Below are 24,609 nucleotides of genomic sequence, written 5' to 3' on the forward strand. Positions count from 1 at the left end.
CTTGTAGCTAGAGAGAAGAAAAAGGAAGATGATTCCAATAGCAAACACTCTGCAAGGGCTTCACCATCACTGTCAGCATGGCCAGGAACTCCTGCTTGTAAACTGGTATTGCACCTGAAATATGGACTTTGTGGGTTATGATGCATATTCCAAGGTAAAGGAAAAGTATTTCCTAACTGTGTTTCAGTGACAAATGCTTAATAAATCCCCACGTTGTGTCAGACCCAGGTGGGTATCTGACCATCAAACACATAATAAATGTGGCATAAATGTGTTGCCCCTGGACATTCTTGAAGAGCAAGCATGAAATGTTGTGTGCAGACAGCATTTCAGTCCCTGGCTTGGAAAATGCAGTGTTAGTGGAGGCCCAAAAGAGGGCAGTGATGCATCAAAAACTTTGTGTTGTTACAGCTGCAGAGTCAAAGCCAAAGGAGCTGTGAAAAAGGCATGCAGGAAATTTGTGAGTGACACTGGGAAAAGGTTCCATATTACAAGAGCAGAAGAGAATTGATCTGAACTTTTTACTCTAATTTAGCTTTCTTTTAGCCAAAATTGTTACATCTGTGGCTGCTCATGGCCTTGGTGACATGCAGTAATGAAATACATAGGAAATATTTTTGATGTTCCAGGATGGTTTCTCTGATTTTTCCCAGATTTATGTAGAGGTTGAGATTGCATTAGTGGGTATGACTGGGAAAGTGTTCAGTTCACAGTCATAAACCTCCTGTTCAATGTGTTCATTCCTTTTTCCTAGTTCAGGAACGTACCCTAGATAAGCACATGTCTATTTAAAAGAAATATTTAAATTTCAAAATATCATTGAAAGTAGGTGTTAGGTAAATAAAAATTTTCAAAGGTGAAATGCAGGCTTTGATCCATTGCAGTGATTGAAAAGAGTACAGATATATTAAATGTGCAGTACTGTGACAAACCTACAAAACTAGAGACACATTTCTCACCTTTAAGTGATAAACAGCAGTATTTTTCTACCCATTAGAGATGTAGTTCTTGAACAAAATTATTTTATTAAGAAGCAAAAAGACTTCAGTAGAGGGTCATAATTTCAGCTGTTGTGGTAGATAAACATATTTATTAAATTAAAATGTCCAGAACTGAAGTAGAGTCTTTAAAACCAAGAAGACTTGGTTCTGTACCATTGATAGATACTCTTAAAAGTTATTCAGAACATCTTGATTTTATGCTACCTAAAGGCCAAAGTATTTTAATATAGAAAATTATTTTACTCTCTAACTTGTCATATTACTAAATAATCATTGAGACTATTTGTTTTTCATTGGCTGCTTCCAAATGAAGTTCTCATGTAGCACCACAAAACCAAACTGGATTCCTCCTTCCAAGAAGATATTTATACTTTTTGAAAGATAGTCTCATCTTTTTCACTCTTGTTGGCAGAAAGCTCACCAGTTAAATTATCACAGTTACCTTTTCTCCATGTTCATAGGGGATCCTTTCAAGTGTGGGGTTGAAACATGCTGAGAACATGTTGAGATATTTGCCATTGCAAACTTGGGATTATTGAGATCTTTGCCAGCTATCCAGTGTTGAGATATTTGCCATTGCATCCTCTGGTGGTTTGGGTTTCTTAAAGGAAAGGATGTCTTTGCATCGAAGGGTTTTCTTTGGGAATCAGCTGGAATGTGAGGTCCTGCTTGGCCTCGCTGCTTGGCAGCTCTGGTCACTGTTAAAGCTGTCAGCTTCTCTCAGGACTGCTGGAGAGGGCTGTGAGGAGGGAGGGAGCTGCAGTTCCTGACATGCCTTGTCACACATCTTCACAGGGATCAGCTTTTGTAAGTGATATTTAAATATTTTAAAAGAAAAGAGAATACCTCCACAAGCCTCCACCTCTTATTTAGTGTTCTGTTGAAGAACCTGCTCCCAGGCTGGGAGAAGTGTTGATATAAGATCTCAGAAATGGATTTGCCAGCTGCCCCACTAGAGCTACAAACAGCAGTGGGCTGCTGGTGGGGTGTTCATCTTTAGGGCTATTGGGTGGAGAGGATATTGTGGTTAACTTTTCAATTGGTGTAGAAACCTCTAAAAATAGCTCCAAAATGGTACAGTCACTTTGTAAACAAAACAAAAAACAAGTCAGTATTTATGTTGGAATTCAGGCTTTATCCATATAAAGTTTTCACCGGTGTGCCTTTCAGCTCAGGTCAGTGCCACGAGTTCTGTGGCGTCAGTGGGAAGTGGCATTAACCAAGGAGAATGTTCTCCTTTATTTTTGTATACTGCCCAGGCTGGCATGGTTCTGCAATTGGGCTGTTCCTATGGTAAATTCAGATTAATGTTCAGTAGAAAAATGAATCAAATCATGTGGAAGTTTTTATTTGCTTTGAATGTCTCATTAGAACATAAGAATTCATGAAGAATTCACTCTCAGCTACAAACCATCCTGGATATTGCTGCAATTGGTATAAGGAGGTGAAGAGTCAACTCTAATCTAGTTAAAAAGAAAGAAATGTCAAAAATAGAGAATTAAAGTAAGTTTTGTGAATTACCACTGCATTCAAATCAGTCAATAAACATGACTTTAAAGTCTTAATTACAGACTATGCTATCAGTAAAAAGAATTAACTCTTTTTTTGGATTTATATGTGTTTGCCAGTAATGGAATGTCATGAAGCTGATAATTTTAAAAATGTCCTCATACTTGTAGTCTTCACCTAACAATAGCTACAATAGGTAGAAAGCAACTCTCACCTCACATACCAACTTTAATTTCATGTCTCTCTGCTGTGGTCACACGTACAGAGACCCAAACTCTGGAATTTGGCTGTTACAGAGCAGCTGGGGCTCGGATACAGCACAGGGAAGGTTGGACCTCCTGATTCCACTGAGTGATGCTTTGGTTCACTGATGGAAATTGTGGTTCAGTGGTTTGAGCAGGTGACAGGCAGGTGAGAAGAATCACTCAGGAGAAGAGAACTGTGCTGGTTTTTCTGGGCATCACTGACATCTTCAACCCGAGTGGGAATCACCAGGTTCAGAATAACCTGCTTGCTGCTGCACAGTGGAGATGGTGATAAAATCCAGAAGGATCCAGTCTCAGTTCCATTAATGCAAACTCCTGAAAATCAGGAGCACAGTGAGGTCTGAAACTCACTGTGGACTTCTGAAAATTGAAATTATTTCCCTCTAGTTTGGGAATATTCCGAAAGCTAAGACTGTTATTACAGAATTCAAGATTCTAAAAAAAGACTTAAGATGAGATTTATATTAAATATAATTAAATTTATTGTGTTTATTCTGGTAGTAATTGGAGCTACTAATGGACTGATTTTCCTTAGAAATTTGGACTTGTTTAATGTATGGCTAATGTTTCATGTATGGCACAGTAAGAACAGAGACACAGAATGTTATTTACAGCTACTGGGGAGCCCTGTGAAGACAAACCAGTGCTTCCCAACACAGTTTTTCATGTAGCACTCTCACAGTGAAGGAATGGGAGTCCTGTGTGGGGTGTCCAGCTGAGGAGAGGTGCCTGTGGCCCCTGTCCCTGTCCCTGTCCCTGGGAGGGTCCCTGCGCGTTCTGCTGGAGCTTGGTGGGCAGTGGGGGCTGCAGGCAGGGCAGGGGAGCCCCTGGGGACACCGAGGGCTGGCCTGGGCTGCACTGCAGGGTTTTACTGCCATGCAGAATTAGAGACCTGCAGTCCATTGCTGGGAAAGCAGCTAGGTTAACCCAGGTTCTGACAGAGCCATCCAGAGCACAGCATTCAGAGGGGCCTCAGCACCTCAGCGCTGCTGGCCTGATCGTTCCCGTGTCCTGAGAAGATCCTGAGCTGACTCTGTTGGAGTTGGCATCACCTGCCTCCCACAGCCCTCAGTTCTTGTCACTGTGGGAGGATGCCATGCATAAACTGAGCTGACATGGATAAACAAGGGCAGTGTGCTGCCAGGAATAGTGCTGAGGTGATGATTGTGTGTCCTGCCAGCCTTTGAAAATACTTTTGGAAGGGTTTTCTACCGTTTCCTGGGCAAGGACCTCACACAAATAAAACCAGGAATGCAATTTACCCAAAACCATAAGCTAATATGGAGTTCAAAGAGAATGATCAGTCAGAAAATGGAAAGCATTCTGTGGATAAATTTCTATTTGCAGATGTTCTCTTTTCACTTAACAGTGTGCTGTCGGCATCTGGACTGTCTCAAATATTTTGCAACACAACTGTTGAGAGTATGTGGATTTTCCTGTGAGGGAGACTTTAGTTTCCCTTCAAGAATTAATAAAAGTGACTCTTAGCGTTAATATCAAAGATTCCCAGGGAAGAACATACCTAATCAATTGTAGAACTGTATGTTTTAAAAAAGGAGACAAAGGTGATCCACCTGCTAGAGCTTTCATCACAAACACTACCCATCCTGTAAATCACATTTGGGTAAGGCCTGGTACTCCAATATCCCTGCAGATCACCCCATGCCCCACTTGCTGGGTGAGAGGTCAGAATGTGATTTCAATAAGGGATGTGTAAGTGAGAAGGCTCCAGACACAGACTGGGATTGCAGTGCTGATGGGGACAGCAGGCAGCTCTTGTCCCCGCTGGCAGCTCTCACTGCTCCGTGTGAAAGGAGGCAGCAAAACACCAAAGGCTTTTGTGGATGGAGCCCTGCAAGTGCAGAGCCTCAGAGACAACTTTTCCTTTAGCCACTCAAAATAAAATGGAATTAGAATAACACGTTAAAACTAAATATTGCTCAGAATACTGTAAGCAGAGTAAATTCCTAAATTCTTACCCCAGCTGGGCTTGTCCAGCCGCTGTCATCCTTTCACTTCATGTCTCTGCTGGTCTGTGCTGTGCAGAGGGACCAGGAAATTCATTGATCAGCCTGTTTACTCTGTGTGACTGATGTCCTGTAATGGATTCAGCTAACAGGAACCAGATCTGATACTGTCAAATAAGATTAGCAGCCGGGCTGGCAGATTGGAGCCCTGTGTGAATGCTGAGTGGACAGGGGTCAGTGCTTTCCTTTGGAACCGTGAGCAGCTCCGTGGTGTTGGATTTCGTATTCCACAATAGTCTTTGAGATTAGCCTGTGCTCTGGGGTGACCTTACTCTTCTCATCAAATTTATATTCAGGTAGCTCTGATTCCTTCTCCCATTTCCTTTGTCTTGTGAGCTGTTTCACATATGGAAGAGAAATGCAGAAAGAAAAGCAAAAGATGCTCAATATGCAGTGTTGATGCTTGAGGTCAGCAGAGTTTCCAGAGTGTGTTTCTAAACTCACTCATGCCATGAGAGCTCTAGGTGTGTTTGTGTCTCCAAATTGCACCCACAATATCCTGTACTGTGTTATTTGTTCGATTTTACCTTTAGTATAAAACTGCATGCTGTGGAAAACACGTTATATTTAAACTATTGCCTTGCTTTTTAACCCCAAATATTCTTAGCCATCCTAAGGTAACCTCTTTCAGTTGTGATCTGCAGTGGCTGTAAAGAGCTCTGCTTTTATTACCTTCAGGCTCAGCTGCTACTGTGATTAAAGCCTAGAATATGAAGTGATTGTCTGGTACAACAAGTCCATGTTTATTCTCTGATTATTAGTAATATTTCAAATAAAGGGGTCAGTTTCCCTGCATGTGAGAGGACTTCTCCCCAACACGTTGTGTTGGCTTCTCCTTTGAGGAAGAAAATGTCAGTGTTGTGTGATACAGGCCTGAGTTATGTGAGAGGTATGATTTGAGGTTCTCCAAGAAGGAGCATTATTGTCACAGAGGTGGGAATAACGTGGTTGGTTATTTTTACTGTTTAATCTCCTGTCACTTACGATAACTGCTGTATCCCAGTGTGTTGAATTCCCAAAGCAGGGGGTGTTGGATTTCTGAGTCTGTCAGTGTTATTTCCCCTGTGCAGTGCAGGGTGGCTGTGCTGCAGTTTGTGTCCCCAGCACACAAAGCTCATTCTCGTTTGGCTGCAGGTGGACGCGCTGCGGCTGCGGCTGGAGGAGAAGGAGACCATGCTCAACAAGAAGACCAAGCAGATCCAGGAGATGGCCGAGGAGAAGGGCACGCAGGCGGGCGAGATCCACGACCTCAAGGACATGCTGGAGGTGAAGGAGCGCAAGGTGAACGTCCTGCAGAAGAAGGTAGGGCTGGAGAGCTCTGACATCAGCACCTCTGAGCATCTCAGCTTCCCAGGCTGTCAGACAGTCTGAACTGGAATGTGCATTCTGGAGATTAATGTACGAGTCAGTGATGTAATGGGAACATGATGAAGGATGAATTTGTTTGAATTTTTGACAAAAAAATGGAATTCAGAACAGAGGTTGTTGCCTTTCAGTGATTGCATGTGCTGCTTCTGCTTCCATTTTAATATTACCAGTGCTGGGGCATTTTTACAAGGGCACATCGTGTGAAAAGTCAATCCTTTCCCAGGCAGCACCTTAGCAAAGCCACGCTGGTTTGGAGCACAGGGCACTGGCTGATCATGGCTTCAGGATGAGACTGGTGAGGGAGGGGCTGGACCAGCAGAGGCAATTAGGATGATTGCTCTGTAACCTACTTGGAAAGTTTGTGAAGAACTTTGTATAACTTTTGTTAGAAATGCTGTTTTATCATACTTAATATTTCTTGGGAAGTGCTAGAATAGGATAATCAGACTATCCTTCATCTCTTTGTGGATAAGAAAATGCAGACCTTATCAGTGACCTGGGTAGGAAAACATGGAGACAGCGTCAGACAAATTCGAGAGGTTTCCCAAAGGGCACTGGGTCCTAGGGCAGTGGATGTCATCATGGATGATTGCTGGCAAATTGCACACACAATATATCCCAATTTCCTCTACACAGCGTAAAAAGAGAGAAATGCGTGTACTGCAATAAATTTTAATTTCAAGAACATTTTTTTTCTCTGTATCTTTAGAAAAGCTGTTCCTGGAGTACTTATTCAGTGTCGTAGGCTGAGGATGTGGGGTTTTTTGTTTTTTTCCTGGACCTTTAAACAATTCTGTGGAATTCTTGTGATATTAATAGTTTAGAGTATTGATTAATTTCTGATGCCTGGCCAATGCCTTTTCTTCTTGTCTGTAACCATAAATCATGGGGGTTTAGGCTGTGTTCAGCTCTGTTACAGCAAACATCATGTGGGAATGGAAGTTCAGGCATGGGCTTCAGCCACAAATAAGTCATTAATAATTCTAGCAGAGCCCTAATTCCCAGGCTTCACGGTCTCATTTCTTTGACTGTTCATCTCTTTAGAAACACAGATTTCTGATTTTTGTGCTGTGTTTCTTTTTGTTTTCCAAAGTTGGTCATGCACCTTCCAGACACAGATTGAGATCCCAGCTGAATGTTTAACCAGGAGGTGGGGAGCCTGACATTTGTGTAAATGTTAAATGTCACTGAGGTTGTTTCATTTCCACTCACTCTTACACTGCTTTTTCACACGTTTCCTTGCTGCACTTGACACTTGGAATGATCTTGCATTAGATCATTTATAGTCAGCTCTGAAGGTCCTTTGTCAGTACTGGTATTTTTGAGCCCGCTGTAATCCCCTGAGGCGGTTCCATCTCTTGTCTTCACCTGCCCTGTGTGTCCAGGGCTGCTCCCTGCTGCTTTCAGGTGGCAGTGCCTGGTCCCTGCAGGCTGCAAGGGAAGGGCCAGGCTTGGCAGGGGGACAGCGTGAGGTCCTGTTCTTCTGGACAGGTCCACTGAGGAGAACAGTGCCATAGCAAACTCAGTTTTAATGCTAGATACAAAGAAAATCTGGAGCAAAAGCAAAGTGATAAAGATCTGAAAAGAACGTAATTAATTACATATTAATTACTTGCAGAACTTGGCCATTTAAGAAGAGTTGTTTACTTCTTTTGAAATGCAGGGATTGCCTGTACTAGAATGCAGCCATAGTCAAATGGGTATTTGGACCTCATGATTTTTTTATTTTCTGTGACTGTTTTGGGTGTGTGATCACCTGTTCTGGTGACACTGACAAGGAATTGTTTGGTGTGGTGCCCAAAACTGTGCTATCCTAAACTGCTGCTGTTGAAACAAAAAATAATTTAAAATGGACCCTTTATTTTTGGGTCTCTGCTTGGATTCATGGACACAGACCACCTCATGCTTTGCTTTATGAACCATTATTTTTGTTGTATTGGTTAAAGGGGGGAACTGTGAAATATACTTTTGAGGCATCCAAAAATCAAGGTGAGGAAAGCAATGGAAGTTCACTGGCTGATTAGAGATCAGTTAACAGACACAGAAAAAGATTATGAATGACAAAGATCTGAAAAATTAACATGACAATTGGCATCATCACTGATACCCAGTGGGCACCAAAGTACATTTTCCAGGTTGCTGAGGAAACCACATGCTTCACATTTTAAATCCTGGAGTCTTTCCAGGTAAGCTCAGACAGAGATGCTGCTTGGTAGTACCTTTATTTTAGACAATAGAAGTAGGACATATGCCAGAAATTTGGAGACTTTGGGGCATTATGTCTGAAAAGTTAATGCAAAAACTTTGTTTTATAGAGCTTCAGGATTATTTTTTTCTCATTTCATTGAAAATAGATCTTGCATAAAATCTCATTTTAAGTTGTTTTAACTCAAGACCGAGGAAAGCTTCTTTGAAAATAAAGTAGGGACTGTGGTGGGCAAATTTGAAATCTGAACCTGAAAAACATTACATGGTGCTTCATTACTCTTTTTGCTACATCTGTCTATCTGTGCTGGTAGACAAGGATGAAAAGAAATGACAAAAAATCAATATTTTGCAATCAAAGCATTTTAGGGAAATAGCTTTTGGGACAACAGATAAGTAATAACACACTGAAAGGAAAAAAACCCAGGGAATCAGTCACCTCCTGCTTTGGGGGTAGGTCATGTTTTGTCTTGGGGAGAGGGGTTGACACTCCCTTCCTTGTGCAATGCAGCTGCAGGCAAATAAAATCAAATTTGAGTGTCTGAACATAGTGTTTTTGGCAGCTCCCCATGCTCTGTGTGATACCTGACCTGTGATAAAGGAAAAACAGAGATTTATTTTTTCTCTTTGATGGCTGTGCTGACTTGTTTAGGTAGAATTTGGGAAGGTTTCAAATGCTCCTGCAGTTTTGAATAAGAAGCATTACCTTTGTCCACAGGAAATCAATGTCCTCTGCTTTCCAGAAGACTTAGAAATCAGAATAAATATCTTATGCTTAATGATTAGAAATACTGTGTGGCAGGAGAGAAGAGCAAAATGTGTAACTCAGTTGTTGAAGATGAGTGGTGTTCATAGTTACCACAACAGCAGCGTTGGTTTAGTATTCCTAAATTTGAAGTGCAGTGTTTGTACTTTAAGGTTTATTTTCTTTCTGTTCTCTCTTCTCTGAAGGAGATTTACCTACTGAGGCAGCTCCTCTGCTCCAGCCCCGAGGAAATGAGAGAGCTCAGAGAAGGAGCTGCATTTTCAGACATCTAATTCAGTTTATGGTCCTTTCATCCAAGGTGTGACCTGGAACTTGCCTACCAAGAGAAAGAATAGCTGGTGTTGTGAGAATCCATAAGAGGCAGGCTGGGCTGTGAGCCATCCCTGTGAGCTCTGTGGTGGGATTTAGTGCTCAGCAGTGCCACAGTGTCCCCGCTGCAGGCAGGGCTTGCTCACACGGGCAGGGTGCCTGATCTGTGTGTGTGTGTGAGCTGTGCAGGAGGAGGAGCTCCCAGCCAAGGCTGGCCCGGCAGAGAGGGGCTGCACACTCATCTCCAGGGTGGGTGTGCTGTGCTGTGCCCTCCTGCTCCTCACGGGCTGGGGCTGTGCCTCTGTGACCCTCTGTGACCCTCCTGTGGGCAGCCTCACCCACTCTGAGTGTGCTCAGGAGGAGCAGCGTGCAGGCTCAGCTCAGCACACATCCTGCAGGGGGGAAGGTGCATGTGCTGCACTCTGCTCAGCTGGAGTTGGTGGAACAGGTACTGCTGCTCCTCAGCACACATCCTGCAGGGGGAAGGTGCATGTGCTGCACTCTGCATTTCAGAGTTGGTGGTACAGGTACTGCTGCTCCTCACCACACATCCTGCAGGGGGAAGGCGCATGTGCTGCACTCTGCATTTCAGAGTTGGTGCAATAGGTACTGCTGCTCCTCAGCACACATCCTGCAGGGGTGGAGGTGTGTGTGCTGCACTCTGCATTTCAGAGTTGGTGGAACAGGTACTGCTGCTCCTCAGCAGCTCTGGGTTATCCAGCCCAAACTCAAGAGTATTTCTGTAACACTCTCAGAGCTGTGCTTCTGCTCGTTTTACTCCAGGTCTCACTCTTGAGACTGCACTCATGCCACTGAGCTGGTTCTGAACCCACTCCAGAGAATTCAAATGCCACAAAAAGACCAAACATGCCCACAGGCTTTGTCAGCTTCTTTATTACATCTGACAGACGTGACCTCAAAGATGTGTCCTGGGGGGTCGTGAGGAACTTGTGTCTCTGTCCCTGAGGGCATCTCAGACCTCTTCTGCTGCTGCCTTTTCTTTCATTCAGATCTTTCTGTTACAGACTTGCTGGCCACTGAACAGGACAAATTGAAATTTGTGCCTTTTAGAAATTTCTAGAAGCTATTCTGGCTTATTGGTTACCCTTTGTGTCCAAGATGCTGATTCTCTTTTCACCATTGTACTTTCAGAATTGCTTTACCATAGCGGGGTGGGATTTTTGGACAATAGTATTGTCTGCAGTTAGAGGAAGAACAGGAAAAATTAGACAGGTTGTTAATCCCTCATCTCTCTCAAAATACTACTTGTGGTAGCAATGAAAGTGCCAAAGAAGACTGAAAAGGCTTCATTATATGAGTTCAAATTCAGCATAATTATGATATAAGATTTTTTTCCTTCCTGACATCCAGGTAGATTAGTTGTTTAATTTTCACGTGGAAAATTAGGACACAGCACAGAATTTATTTTAATTTAATAACTAATGTGAGGAATACTCTCCTTTATATGAATTTATAGTTATAGTTATATTTAGAGAATCTTGCCCGTTGGCTTTGGTAACTGAGGTGCTTGGTTGTTTTTTTCCTGAGGTAACCCTTGTGGATAAGCAGGCTCACACAAAGGCAGAAGCACGCCCTGAGGTTGCTGGTGGTGGTCTGTAGTTCAGGTTTTTCTGGCAAGATAAAGCTAATGAGCTTTGGTGGCATAGTCACTGTGGTGCAAGGCAGACACAAACTTCCCCACGATTGAGGAGGCAGGAAAAGCAAGGATGTGTGCCATTTTTGAGGTTGCTTACATCAGTCTCCTCCCATGGCTTTCATTGCTCTGGGTGAGCAGAGGCTTCACAATTTCCAGCACTTTGGTCACCAGGCGTTTTCTGCCCCTGGGGATTTTGTCTGAGCTGTGTCTGGAACAGACATTAGTGATTGTGTTAGTCAGCTTAGGGATCTTTGCTAGAACAAGGAAGGAGTAATTTTTCAGTTTAAATCAATAGTTGCCTGGATTCAGGAGTGAATTTTGAACCCACTATGCTAAATGGTCTTCAAAGCTGGGTCTCTGCACAAATTTATTCAGTCTTTAGGGCTGTCAGGAGGCACAGGTGTATTAACAGCTTTCAGATCTGTGATTTCACCCAAAGGGGAAGAAAACCAGTCTGCATGGGCTAGTGTCAGCAGGGAAACAAAGGTCCCTTTGTCTCAGGACAGCAGGCATTTGGTACTGAGGATGCTCCTCTGCATGATGAAAAGGTTCCAGCAAGTGATGGTACTAATTTAATACATCAGGTTCTTGAAATTTTAAGGGCTTTATTAGTATGGACCTAATCTAATGTGAGAGTTTGATATTTAGTCACCTATCATTGTGTTCTGTAAGAGCAGTGATAGCTAAATACTGAACAATGCACACACACTCCTATTTAGTGTTCACAGTCTGCCTTGCTAATCCCTGTTCATCAGTCCCTGTCCTTTCCAGGGGAGGGAGGCAGGACAGTCACAGCTCACTGGCCGTGTTTTACTCTGGGATTAGAAGCATCCCTCCCTTCCACAGCTCTTCCCTCAGGCTCAGCACAGTTCTGCCCTACAGTGTATCTTTGATCATGATAAATCAGTGATTTGGGCAAAGTAATTCAGTGTCTGAATCGTAATTTAATTTAAAATCTTTGTTCAGCTTGTACAGCCTTCTGCTTGAGTGAGCCCAAATGATAATGTAAATGGAGTTGAGTTTGCCGTGAGGATTTCCCTTAGAATCAGCATTAAATCCCATGTTCCCATCCTGTCCATTGGTCTGCCTCCATGGTGGGTCTTTTCTGCTCCCTGATTCCATTGCTGGCTGGCTCAGTGCTCTGAGGAGTTCAGCATTTCCCTCTTTGTGTCTCCCCTTTTTTCTGCTGTCTCACAGCAGAAAACATGACTTTCAGAAATACAGTAATAATTATAAATCCAGTAGTACAGCTTTCTTGAACAGTCTCTGAGTGTTTAAGGTCATCTCTCACTAACCTCTTTACTTTTTCCCTGCAGCAGGATTTTTTAATATTTTTTATGCAGTCATGTCTGTTTTAACTGTTGTGTTGTCATTTTGATTTTGATGCAAGCCCATCTTTTTCTTCTTCTCAAATACTGTGGGACTCCAGCAACTCAAGTGTGACTGTGGGCTCTCACATTTTTATTATGATATTAGTAATTTTACATTAAAGGGAGTGCCATGTCTCGACCTAGACAGAGCTGTAGCTGTTCTGTCATCACATGCCTGCTTACTCACCCACTCTCCCTTCCAAAAATGCACCTTTCATCCCCATGTGAGTATTCCTGATGTGAAAGAAGCCTTTCTGCCTGGGGTTGGTGATAATCCATCATCTCCTTGTGGTCATTGACCCTGGAGCTGGGGTGACCAGCAGTGCCTTTACAAAACCAAGGAAGAACTCTTTGGAAAAGCAGCAGCTTGTGTGAAGTTGTTGTTTCTGTGGATGGCTGTGCCACAGGAATGGAACAGGAACCTTCTGAGACCCCTGTGATTATTGAGCTCCTGTTTGCATTGCTGCTCCCCCAGGGGAAGGCCAGGATCAAAAAAGAGGAAGGCTTAACACAGCTCTGAGGTGCTCTTTGGCACATCTGCTCCTGGGCTGCTCTGAAGGAATACTGTCAGGTGTTAGATTGATTGTGGAAGGGGTTTAATGGCCAGTTCCAGACCCACTTCATTTATTCAGAGGTCACTGATAGAACAGAAATTGCTTTTGTAGTATTTCATTTCCTTATGCCCTGGGGCATGGCAAGAGGGTGGACACTGTCCCTGTGGAAGAATTCCTTTGCTGGAGCATTACAGGATCTAGAAACCTCTAACTAGAGGAATCTGGGAATCTAGTGGCCTTGATGGATATGTAACTAGATGTGTTTCCTTTGACTCCCTGGGCTGTTTTTAATTTGCATTTGCGTGGGCTTTTCACTGAGTCTGTATTTGCAAGAAGGAGAATCCTTCCTTGCCTTTGCAGCAGAATGCCAGGGGAAGCTTCCCTTGCCTCTACTCTGTGCTTCAGGGCTGGAAGGCAAAATAATTAGTTCCACACAACTAAGAATAAATCACCCAAGCTGAAACATGATAGTGCCTGACAACTGGTAATGTTGGAAAAAATGTCCCAGTAAATCATTATTGACAGGAAAATCAGTGTGCAGAGCAGATGATGCCAGTGTAGCCTTGTGTACCTTGACACTAAGGATAAAGCTGCTGACTTAGCCAGAGATTGCTGGCCTTACCTGCAAGTAAGTAAATGTGGCAAGAAAAAAAAGATTGTTAATAATTAAAAACAGTACATACTTTTCATTTTTAATTTTGGGGTTTTTTAGAAAGATGGTACAGTAAGATATATCAGTTATATCTATATCTATGTATTCCTTAGTTTTGTGGAACATTTTTGAGGAGATTTCTCATCTCTGAGTATTTCAAGAATAAACAGTGCTTATTCAATCCTTGTGCCTCTCAGTGTTCCATGGGGCTTGGAGATTCCATCAAGGTTTATTTCATCTTTTCTTGGGTAGCACAGAGACTCTATTCTGGTTACCTTTTCATTTTCATCATTTTTTTGAGAATTTGTCCAGAGTTGCCTATTTTTTAGGAATACGTTGTCTATTCTTTCTTGAAAGGATTCTCAAATTACTTGCAAGGACATGAGAGCAAATTTCTTCATTAATTAACTGTATGGACAGAATGTAGACTGCCTTCTTCTTCAGATTATATCATTGTGGAGAGCCTAGACTTATTATTTGTTACAGTGCTGTCATCTTGCTCTGCTCATAGCAAACAGTGTAATTGAAACATGGAAATGCACCCTGGGACATGCTTGTGCTGCCTTGGTCAGCACCTGGATATGTGCTGAAGCTGAATTCTTCAGCTGCCTCTCTCCCGTGTGTGGTTTGCTCCCAGCAGAAAGGCACTGTCTGCACTGTCCCCTCTGCAGCCAGCCAGAGCCTTTGGCCAGAGTGTTCCTCCTCCTGAAGTAAACACGAGTCTAAGAATAACTCAGCCTTCCTTGGAGTGTATTTTCATGGTTAGCTGTCCAAACAGCCAGCCTGTCTAGACAGCTGATGGCACTGGGAGCTGCTGGAGTCCAGAGCAGCCACTGCTGGGCGTGCTGCCTGCTGGGCAGCCCTGCATGTGGGCACCAGAATGTGTCACTGAGAGCCACGGGACATCAGAACGTGTCACTGAGAGCCACGGGGCACCAGAACGTGTCACTGAGAGCCACGGGGCCCCAGAACGTGTCACTGAGAGCCACGGGGCCCCAGAACGTGTCACTGAGAGCCACGGGACATCAGAACGTGTCACTGAGAGCCACGGGGCACCAGAACGTGTCACTGAGAGCCACGGGACATCAGAACGTGTCACTGAGAGCCACAGGGCACCAGAACGTGTCCCTGAGAGCCACGGGGCCCCAGAACGTGTCACTGAGAGCCACGGGGCTCCAGGACGTGTCACTGAGAGCCACGGGGCCCCAGAACGTGTCACTGAGAGCCCCGTGGCTCCAGAACGTGTCACTGAGAGGTGTCACCCACAGCCACAGGGCTCTTCTGACCCTCCCTGGGCCACACGTGTGTGCTGACACGACATTAACAGACGTGTATATCAGTGTATAAAGAGAGAATTTCAATTCTTACAGTGAGCTCTGACTGCCATGATAGGGTTTGGTTAAGTTTTTTTGGTGGTCTTTAATTTTGTTTTCTGGTGCTGTGCCCACATTCAGTGTTGAGCATAACTTGGAGGCCCAGTACTTTTTTTGCTAGTAGAAACTAATGATGAAGATAAACCAATCCCCATGTTCTACTGTGTTCTGCTGTAATTTCAGTACAGAGAGCACAGTAGTAGAGCACATCACAGAGCCATTTGCTCTGTAATCACAGAAACTCTGTTCCTGCAGGGTTGAAGAGTAAAACCTGAGTATAGCTGCAGTATTTCCAGTAACCAGGCAGCTGCTAACTGCTGTTCAGCAGGTGGAACAAAAGGCTAGTTAATGCTTTAATTTATCATTTTGAATACGGGACCAGGAAACCTTTGGGGCTGTGTGGTCAATATTTCTTACGAATGTCTTTGAAAGAGTATCTTGCTGCCAGTGTTTTGGAGCCTTACATGCCACTGTCATTCGTTAGTTTGTGATGTGCATTTGCTGATGGAAGAAGAACTTGTCAGAACAACCCAAAAAGGAAGCAGCTGAGAGATCTGTGTACACTTACTCCTTTGTTGATGTTATTATCATGTTAATGTGTCTGTTTCTTTTGGTCTATATATGCATGAAAAGGGGTTGGCATTAAGTGTTCTCAGCGTATCAAAAGATACATTCAGAACTCCTAAACAGATGAAATTCTGCACCCACAGAAAACAAGGCTGATGCATTTTCCACCCAAGGAATGGCACTTTGTGATGGTCCATCACGTAGCAAGCACCACGTAAAGTGAACAAGCAACTTGCCAGTGTAGCAAAAAATATGATGGTACCAAAGAAAATACTTCAAATAATACTTCCTCACCAGTTTTAATTATCTCGTGCTTTTTTTTAGTTTATGTATGCAGTAAGGGGTTTGTCAGCTTCTTTCCTTCCTTAGTGTGTTTCTTTGTTAAAGTGCTGATCATCCTTCTGTGACACAGTGCCCAACATCCTCAGAAGTTTGGAATAATGGCTTTTCTTTATGTTGTTCTTGTGAATACTGTTCAGACTTGCTTGCTGTGGATTTATTCCTGATTGTTGCAAAGTTTACTGATTCCTTGTTATTATTTGATGGCTTTAGTTACATCACTTGATATTTTGAGGTAGCATTGTAAGAACTAGGCTTCATTTGCTTTAAGAATAATTTTAATCATTTAATATACTCTAAGGTGATTTTGGATGGTTTTCCTTGCTGTTGTCTTAAAATGGACTGCTTTCGTTCAAGATCGAGAACCTTCAGGAGCAGCTGAGAGACAAGGAGAAGCAGATGAGCAGCCTGAAGGACCGAGTGAAGTCCCTGCAGGCCGACACCACCAACACCGACACGGCCCTGACCACGCTGGAGGAGGCGCTGGCAGAGAAGGTGAGAGAGAGCGGGGCCGCTGCCAGAGCTGCGGGCGGTTCTGCCGCTGCTGCTGCTGCTGCTGCTGCTGCTGCTGCTGCTGCTGCTGCTGCTGCTGCCCGTGCGGCGGCGCCGTGCCCGTGCCCGTGCCCCAGCCCGTGCCCGTGCCTGATCCCATTCCTGTGCCCGTGCCCGTGCCCTAGCCCGTGCCTGATCCCATTCCTGTGCCCGTGCCCCAGCCCGGGCCCGTGCCTCATCCCGTGCCCCTTCCCGTTCCCATTCACATTCCCGTTCCTATTCCCGTGCCCGTGCCCATTCCCGTTCCTATTCCTGTGCCCATTCCCGCGCCCGTCGCCCTCGCGCCCGTCGCCCTCGCGCCCGTCGCCCTCGCGCCCGTCGCCCTCGCGCCCGTCGCCCTCGCGCCCGTTGCCCGCCAGAGGGCGCTGCAGGACGCGGCTCTGAGGCGGCGCGAGCGCGGCGCGGCACCGCAGAGATTACCCCGAAAACCGGACTTGTTTAATGCTCGATTTTGGGGAGATAACCGGCTCTCAGGCAGACTGCCCCGTTCTCTTCTGCTGGTACAGCTTCTTGGGCTAACTATATATTTTTTCTGATTCCTAGAGAAGCAGGGCTACTGCTCCTTTAGTCTGTCAGATTCTGTGAACTTTGGTAAAACTTTACCTGAGGCTGGGGAATTTGCCTGCATCCTTTCAGCTTCCAAGATACCCAAAGCCCCAGTGGTATCTGGTGTACCGAAAAGTTATTTTGTTGCCTTTTCATACTGTATATACATCCCTGCATCACATGGGCACCCCTTCTCTGAAGAAGCACTGATGTAACTGTACATTTTAGAAAAATAAGATTTAAATAAGTCGGGAAGCAATACATAATAGATCGTGGTTTAGGTTAATTTAGATAATCAGAAGCAGATGAACTGGGTTGCCGTGTCACAGCACTGTGAAGCTCAGGGATCCAGACATTCACAGTATTAATCCCCTGTGCACAGTGCTGCCGTTTCACGGCAATGATGCCACAGATTCCTCAGGCTGCCTCCTTCTTGAGGATCTTTACAACTGTAAAGAAAAGAAAATGGCAATGCACCCCTTCTCCCTGTTTCAAGTGTGTCAGAAGTGTTGTGATAAGAAGCCTCAGAAGCTGAATTGACTAAGAGGGATTTCCTTCACAGAGTGCTTTCTTTTGTCAGGAAAAGACCATTGAGCGTCTAAAGGAGCAGCGTGACAGAGATGAACGGGAAAAACAGGAAGAGATCGACAACTACAAGAAAGACATTAAGGACCTGAAAGAGAGAGTCAGCATTTTACAAGGAGATCTCACAGAGAAAGAGGTTGACCAGCAACACAAATCTATTGTGATAGAATTATTTGTTGTCTCTGTGTTACATTTGAGATGAAGCAAACGGTTCCTTTGTAGTAATTGTCCTTCAACAAAGCTGATCTGGCAGAGTAGCTCATTTGAGAATTTGCAAAGCATCAGTGTTTGAGAAGCACCTTTTGAGGAATAGCAGCCGTGCCCGTGTTGGCAGCAGTTAATCTTGTTAGCAGTGGCTGAGTGATGGTCACTGCTGGCAGTGACTGAGCCCTGCTCGTCCCTGTCGCATGCAGGGAGGAGGGAGCAGAGCCTGATCAAAGCTGCGGGTGCCAAAGCACGAGGAGAATGTTTGTTCCTTTGTGCAAACAACACAGCCAGTTCTTTAGGCTCTACAGTCTTCTTTTGATTAATTAAGTTGATTGTTGGTAATGAGCCAGTTGGCTAGACAAATTACCTTAATTATATGAGAGAAATAGAAATGTTCTCTGTTCCTCTCTTGTGTACTTACAATCTTTTTTTCAAAACTCAGTCAAAGTAAAACAACACAAAAATATGTACCCAGAAAGTACTAAGATTTTGTCTACATGAAAATCAACATTTGACAGGGAAAAAAACCAGCACAAAAAGGGTTTGGAAAGAGAGAAGGTGGAGATGTCTTTTGGAGTAAGGTGGCGTGAATCAATTTCACCCCATGGACGCTGTATGCAGAAATGCTTTCAGCTCTCTCAGTGGCTAAATCTTCTAACCACATATGATTTTAAATACAATTTTATTGAAAACCAGTTTTCCTTAAACATGACTGTCACTGGAGTACAAGTTCCACTTTACAGAATTGTCTATCTTTAAAAGTTATTTTAAAATAAATGTAGAAAAGGTTTTATTTTGATTTTGAAAGCCTTAATTAATTCAAGTGGTCTTAAGTTAACGACATAAACAACCTGAAAAAAAAGTTGTTTTAAATTAGATCCTGAACATAGTGAAGGGCCAGGAGGAAAATGAAGACAGGAAAGAATCTAATTATTGCCTTACTTGATAATTATTTCACCTCTTTTAATTTAGACATCATTACTGGATCTTAAGGAACATGCTTCATCATTAGCTTCATCAGGGCTGAAGAAAGATTCAAGGCTCAAGACACTGGAAATTGCATTAGAACAGAAAAAGGAAGAGTGTTTGAAGATGGAAACACAACTGAAGAAGGTAATCAGTGCATGTTTATATATGTGTTGTAAACACCCAGTTCTAAACCCATTGCCCATGTCTACAAAGAGAACTTGGGGTCTTAAGAGCAAATTCTTTGAGTTTCTTTTCAGCAAGAACTGGGAAGGTGTGTCCATGCAAAGCACAAGCTAAGCCTATCAAAGTAACTTTCAGACACTTGTGCTGAGTTCTGATTTCACTTAGAAGCAGTAACACTGCTGTTGAATCTTTTGTTAACAGGTACCAAGAGTTTGAGGCTTAGTCTGCTTCAGTACAGTTCACAGCAGCAGTTGTGCCATTAAATTGATGTAACAGCTAAAAAAATAACAGCTAGACATTTCACATGCCAATTATCAATGCTTATAGGTGTTAGTGTGATAAATTCAGGTGCAGGGTTGGCCCTGCCCAGAGGAAAGCATAAAACCAAGTGAAAAGAATGTGCCACCCGTGAAGTGTGTGAATTTGAGTCATCAGTTCAGACCTGTTTGGAGTTCCCGTTGTGTGGGTGCAGGGTGGTTTTAATGCACCTGGGAACGGTGTAAATTAAATTCTGTGCATATCCAGAGCCATGTTTGTCCTGTTCCTTTCTATCACACAAAGTCAGTGTTCTGTTACTCAGCATCAGCAGAGCTCAGGAGCAGGAAAAGGCAGCTGTGCCCATGGGATTGGTGTCACAGGCTGTTTTCAGAGTATTTAGGAAGACCTGAAGGACCCTTTTGTTGAATTCTCTGCCATGAATTGCAGTTTCACCCTGTGTTGCTGATAGTGAGTTTACAAATCTATTGTAGCTAAGATTCGCCACAGGTTGTTAGAGCATGTCCTCATCCAAAGAGGCTACCTCAGTCATGGTCAGGATGGTTTCAGTTCTACAACCAAAAAAATTGGATAGCCTACCATTACCTATGTGGAGTAACTCCTAGGTACTCAAGAAAATATAGTTAACACTGGAATATGTTTTATACCTATAGTAAGTTTGCATATTTCTTTAATAACCCTTTTTCCAGCTGTTTTTAATTTCTTAATGGGTTTTACTGTAGCTTACACAGAAGTAAAAAAAATATTTTTAAAGGCTTTCACTTTTTAAATGCATTGCAGCTATTTATTCAGGCAATTTGACATTTCCAAGATGAAATAAGAAATAATTATGACAGATAATCCAGCTCCATTTAAAAGCTCCTAAAAACTCCTTTTTACACCTCTGCATTGTTAACAATTGCAAATAATTGTCACAATTAACCTTAAAACTAATGGCTACATAAGAGCACTGAGTTTAAAACTGAATTAGAGGTTCATTCTGAGTTTTATTACATTATCTTAGTGCAGATTTGCATGAGATGTGCAGGAAGCAAGCTATCATGGAGCTCCTTGAGAGTAAATGGGTAAAAGCTTTTTCTTTTAGGTCCTTCCCTCACAGTCTGCATGGAGATGTCTCACATCAGTCGTACTTCCCTTGCCTCGTTCTCCCATTGAGCTGTTTGAGGACTTGCAGTCAAACCTGTTAGCCCTAGAAGTGAGGAAGCTGGCAGAAGGGACTGAACTGGACTGTTAAGCTGTTAAATAAAAAAGACTTGGGTAGTCCTTGCAAAAACCTCTTGCTAACCTGCAAACAGCGAGCCTCAGAGAAACCCTGAGCCACCCAAGCTTCCCCTGCTTCTGTAAAAGGGATTTAACTTCACACTAAACAAAAATATTAACCAAGTGGAGCACAAGGGTGCTGAGAAGTTGTTGATACTGGTTTTAGTTCCATGTCAGTCTCACTCGAAGTATCCACTTCTTGTTGTTGCTATTCCTCTTCTCATTAATAACTGTTTTATGTTGATGCTTAGCAGCTGAAACTGCCGTGTTTTTCACATTGGGGTGGGTTTTTTTCAAATAATAATACCATGGTTATGCAAATCTGTATGCTTAATGTTCTGATTATTCCACATTCACTGCCTCTGTGCTCAGCTGTCATGTGCTGCCAGCAGGAGATGCAGTGGGAGATTGTGCAGGCTGAAAGCAGCTCATAAATCCCTGCTGAGTTTACATGGCCTGGTGTCCTGTCTTCATTTGGCTCAGGTGGAGTCGTTAGAGGCAAATCACACACAGGAGGTTCTCTCCTTGATTTTCTGGGAAGTGCTGTTATGCTCTGTAATGGTTTTCATTTTCTTTAGGAGTATCTTTGTCCAAACTACTATTTTAATGTATTCATTTTATAGTGAAAAAGTTTTCCTTTCGTTGTTGTTCTTCAAGATACTCTTCTCCCAGAATTTTCTGTCTTCTTTTTCCCAGCCAGTATACTTTGTTTCATTTTGTTTTTCTAATCTGGGAGAGACCAACTAATATTAGAAGTTTTTCCAGGAAAGATGAGTGGATTTTTGTCCATCTTCCTTTCCAGTGCATAGTTTTTCTCCCTGTGGATATACTCCTTATTTTTAGGGAGGAAAAAGAGTCAAAACCATATGTTAACAAACTTCCCCTTGCTGCAGTTCTAGGAACTTTTCACCAGAAAATGTTAGCAGTGATTCCCTGCCAGGAAAATACCTCTACATTCAACAGGCTCACTCAGAGGTTGTTTTTCTTTTTTCTGCTGTGGTGTTCTTTTTTCAAATTCAGGAGGATAATATCGTTCAAAAAACAGGAAAAAATACTGAATTAAGTGTTGATCCAAATTCTGTCTTTCCCAAGAAAGCTAGCTTGGCTAGTCTAATACAGATGCTGCTGCTGCTTTTTATTTTGTGGACACGGATTTTCTCCCACAGCTGAAAATATTACTGATAACCTTGGTAGATGAGACTGGTTTTTGTTCTCAGCTGTTTTTTTTTTTTGAAGAAGGGACAATAAATGATGTGTTCAACATCGAAAGAAAAAGGCTGCCAGGGAAATCAGGATTTCTTGTTACATAAAAGTAAAAACCCAGCAATTGTGTTCAGCATTCAGATAAGGTCACTTACTGAATTAGTTTTCTAAACCATTCAGCTGTCCTGAAATTGATTCAAGGGAAGCACTAGGAATTAAAGTCCTTCTCAATCTGTGAAACTCATTTGTAAACCTAAACGAAGAACTACATTGAATATGTGGGGGCTGGACAAATCTGTTAAACTGCAAAAATCAAGTTGAAATTTGGAACTTGCACGAGGGTACCTCTCCATGTTTCTCATGTTCCAAAAGCTGGTTACTAATGCATGCTAAAAGCACTAATTAAGATTCTGTCGTCTTAGTAAATTAATGTTGCAGTTATTATTTTAAATTCTTTTCTTGTTGCATCTTTTCTGTTTCTCTCTCACACTGTTCCTATCCCAAATTTTCTCCATCTTTTCCTATCTTCTTTCTCCCTTTAGCACCCTGAAGTTTTATTGAGTCATCCATCCAAGCTAGTAAGTTCCCTGGCAATCTCAGAGGCTGTTGCCAGCACATTTAATTTTTTGTGTTGCATGTGTATTCACCTGTGCTTTTATAGTTGGGCCAACACAGAGGGTATTGGTGAATTCCTTTAGTAGTGGGTATGGATACAAACAAAAAGCAGTGGGATGTCTTACCAGTCATGTTCCAAAAAGCTTTCTGAGATATTTTCACTGTTTGACTGCCTTGGTCTAACTGCATTTTTGTTTGGATAGCTTAATATTGTGTCAGTGCTTTTGTTTCCCTTTGCTGCTAGTGCTTGAAGTGTCCTGTAGCTTTTCTGTCATCTCCATTGTCTGTGCATTTTCAGAGCAAGAAGGTGGAATTTCCATGCAAATCAAGCTTCTTGCTTGTTCTGTAACACTGGGCACAGCAGCACATTAGAAATAACAAAGTTACAGCAAGTGAAAGCTTGCTCTAAATCTTGTGTAACCATTCAGCTCGCTGGTACTGTGTCAGTTTAATTTTGGATCCTATTTCCAGCCTCCTGTTTGATGTCAAAGAGCACTCCTGTCAGGGAGTGTTTGTATAATAATATCTTGACACTGTAAATTACGTAATCCAAGGTGGTTTTCATCAGAGATTTCTTTTGTGGCTCTGTGCATAAAAAATGGTGTTACAGAACTTTCAGGAGGCTGATACCTGTGTTACTCTTGGCAATGTTCAGGGTAAATGGAGTTGTCTATCCTGACAGTCATGGCTGAGGGTCAGAGAATTGCTGGGGCTTGCAATTGTTCAGTTTTTGTGGCATCCTGTATCAGAAATTCTTTAAACCTGGCTAAGAAGGGTCAATACAAGTTGGGAAAAAGAGATATAAGATGAAAAGCCTGTAGTTGGTGCAGATGGGCAGAAGGATTTGATTTGTGTCAGGAGAGCACGTTCCCTACAAAGTCTTTAATGGGCTGCACACTCGCTGAGTCTCCGAGGCCGGACACAGAAGATGTGGGAGCAGCTGTGTGTTTGTTCTCCAGTGGGATGTAGCAAACACCCAGGACAAGGTACGAGAGCCCTTGTGAGGGCCGGGCTGGGGGGGCTGTGAGCAGCCTGCTCTGGGGGGTGTCCCTGCCACAGCAGGGAGGAAATTCAGGGACCCTTCCAACCCAAACCGTCCTGTGATTCTGCAATGGCTTTACATGTTCCATCCAGAGGGCGGGGCGTGATGATCTCACCATCATCTCATGCACTGGAAAGTTGGACAGCTTTTCTCCCTGATATTCTTATACCTAAAAAAAATTAAACTTACCTACTCTACCCCTCCCAGAAAAACTTGAGAAGATAAGGCTCATTTTGAAAAACAAATTTTAAAAATTTAGAAAATGGCCGGTGTGACACTGTGTGGTCTTTCTCATTTTTCCATGGGAGGTAATTTGTATAGCATTTCATAACTAAATTATTGTCTGCTAGAGTCTTGCTGTTTTCAATATTGCATGACAAATGCTCCAAGAGTGAGCCAAATATATATGAGAGATGATAATCATCTAGAGAAATAAGATGATAAAACACTTCTTTAATAGTAGGAAAGCATTGAGTGAATAAGGCAGGATACATTTGCATTTTGCTTTTTCCCCTGCACAACAGGTATAATAATGCATCTCATTTCCCACTGGTGCTGTTAAGAAGTGATTAGTTGTGATTAGCAGGACAGAAAGAAAACCGAGGAATTGTTTCTTTTAATGTCATGTTGCAGTTCAGAATAAGCAACGTGCAGAGCTATACATAGAATATCCAAAAAGTGGTACTAAATGTCCGCTCATTACTGGAGTCCTGTTTTTGTAAAACAGTGGTAGCCTGTGGTCAGGTGAGTAAGGGCCAGTTCAGAGGAGGCAGGTGGAGGGGTTAAAACTCACTCACAAAGAGATGTCCTGTAGGCATTTCCCTCCTGACTTTGCACGCTCTGTGTTGGGGTGAGTACAAAGAGTGGGTAATGTTTAATGACATCTGTGGGAACTCGTCTCCTTCTGAACAGAACACTTTTTTTAAGTCATGGAAATTGCCTCTCTTGAGGTGTCTTCCTGTCTTTATGATTCTTCATAAAGAAAATAATTTGTTTATGAATTGATGCCAACTGAACACTTGCTTATTCAGTGTCAAAAATTTGCAGTTCCATTAACAAAGACTAACCATGTAGAGATGGTTAAAAGACAGCAAATAACTCTATGATTGACTCAAGTTTATGGTACACAGTATATCTGAGAATTCCCTGAGACCTTTGCTTCCATTACAGCTTTTTCCAAAAGCTCTTTTACAGTTTGGAGTGTGTAG

At 42.9% G+C, this 24,609-nt stretch overlaps 1 protein-coding gene across 6 annotated transcripts in view; it reads left to right on the forward strand.

Annotated features, from left to right (window-relative positions):
* The window catches only part of ERC1 (ELKS/RAB6-interacting/CAST family member 1), a 250,634-nt gene that overhangs the window by 78,554 nt on the left and 147,471 nt on the right, over positions 1 to 24,609 (forward strand). For all 6 annotated transcript variants that reach the window (XM_063395072.1, XM_063395071.1, XM_063395073.1 and 3 more), the window contains 4 exons: positions 5,938 to 6,105; positions 16,321 to 16,458; positions 17,642 to 17,782; positions 18,826 to 18,966. In XM_063395072.1, coding sequence (XP_063251142.1) covers positions 5,938 to 6,105; positions 16,321 to 16,458; positions 17,642 to 17,782; positions 18,826 to 18,966 — 588 coding nt within the window. The remainder of the gene's footprint in view (positions 1 to 5,937; positions 6,106 to 16,320; positions 16,459 to 17,641; positions 17,783 to 18,825; positions 18,967 to 24,609) is intronic.

The sequence above is a fragment of the Prinia subflava genome, chromosome 4, assembly GCF_021018805.1.
Source record: "Prinia subflava isolate CZ2003 ecotype Zambia chromosome 4, Cam_Psub_1.2, whole genome shotgun sequence".
NCBI classification, from domain to species: Eukaryota; Metazoa; Chordata; class Aves; order Passeriformes; family Cisticolidae; genus Prinia; species Prinia subflava.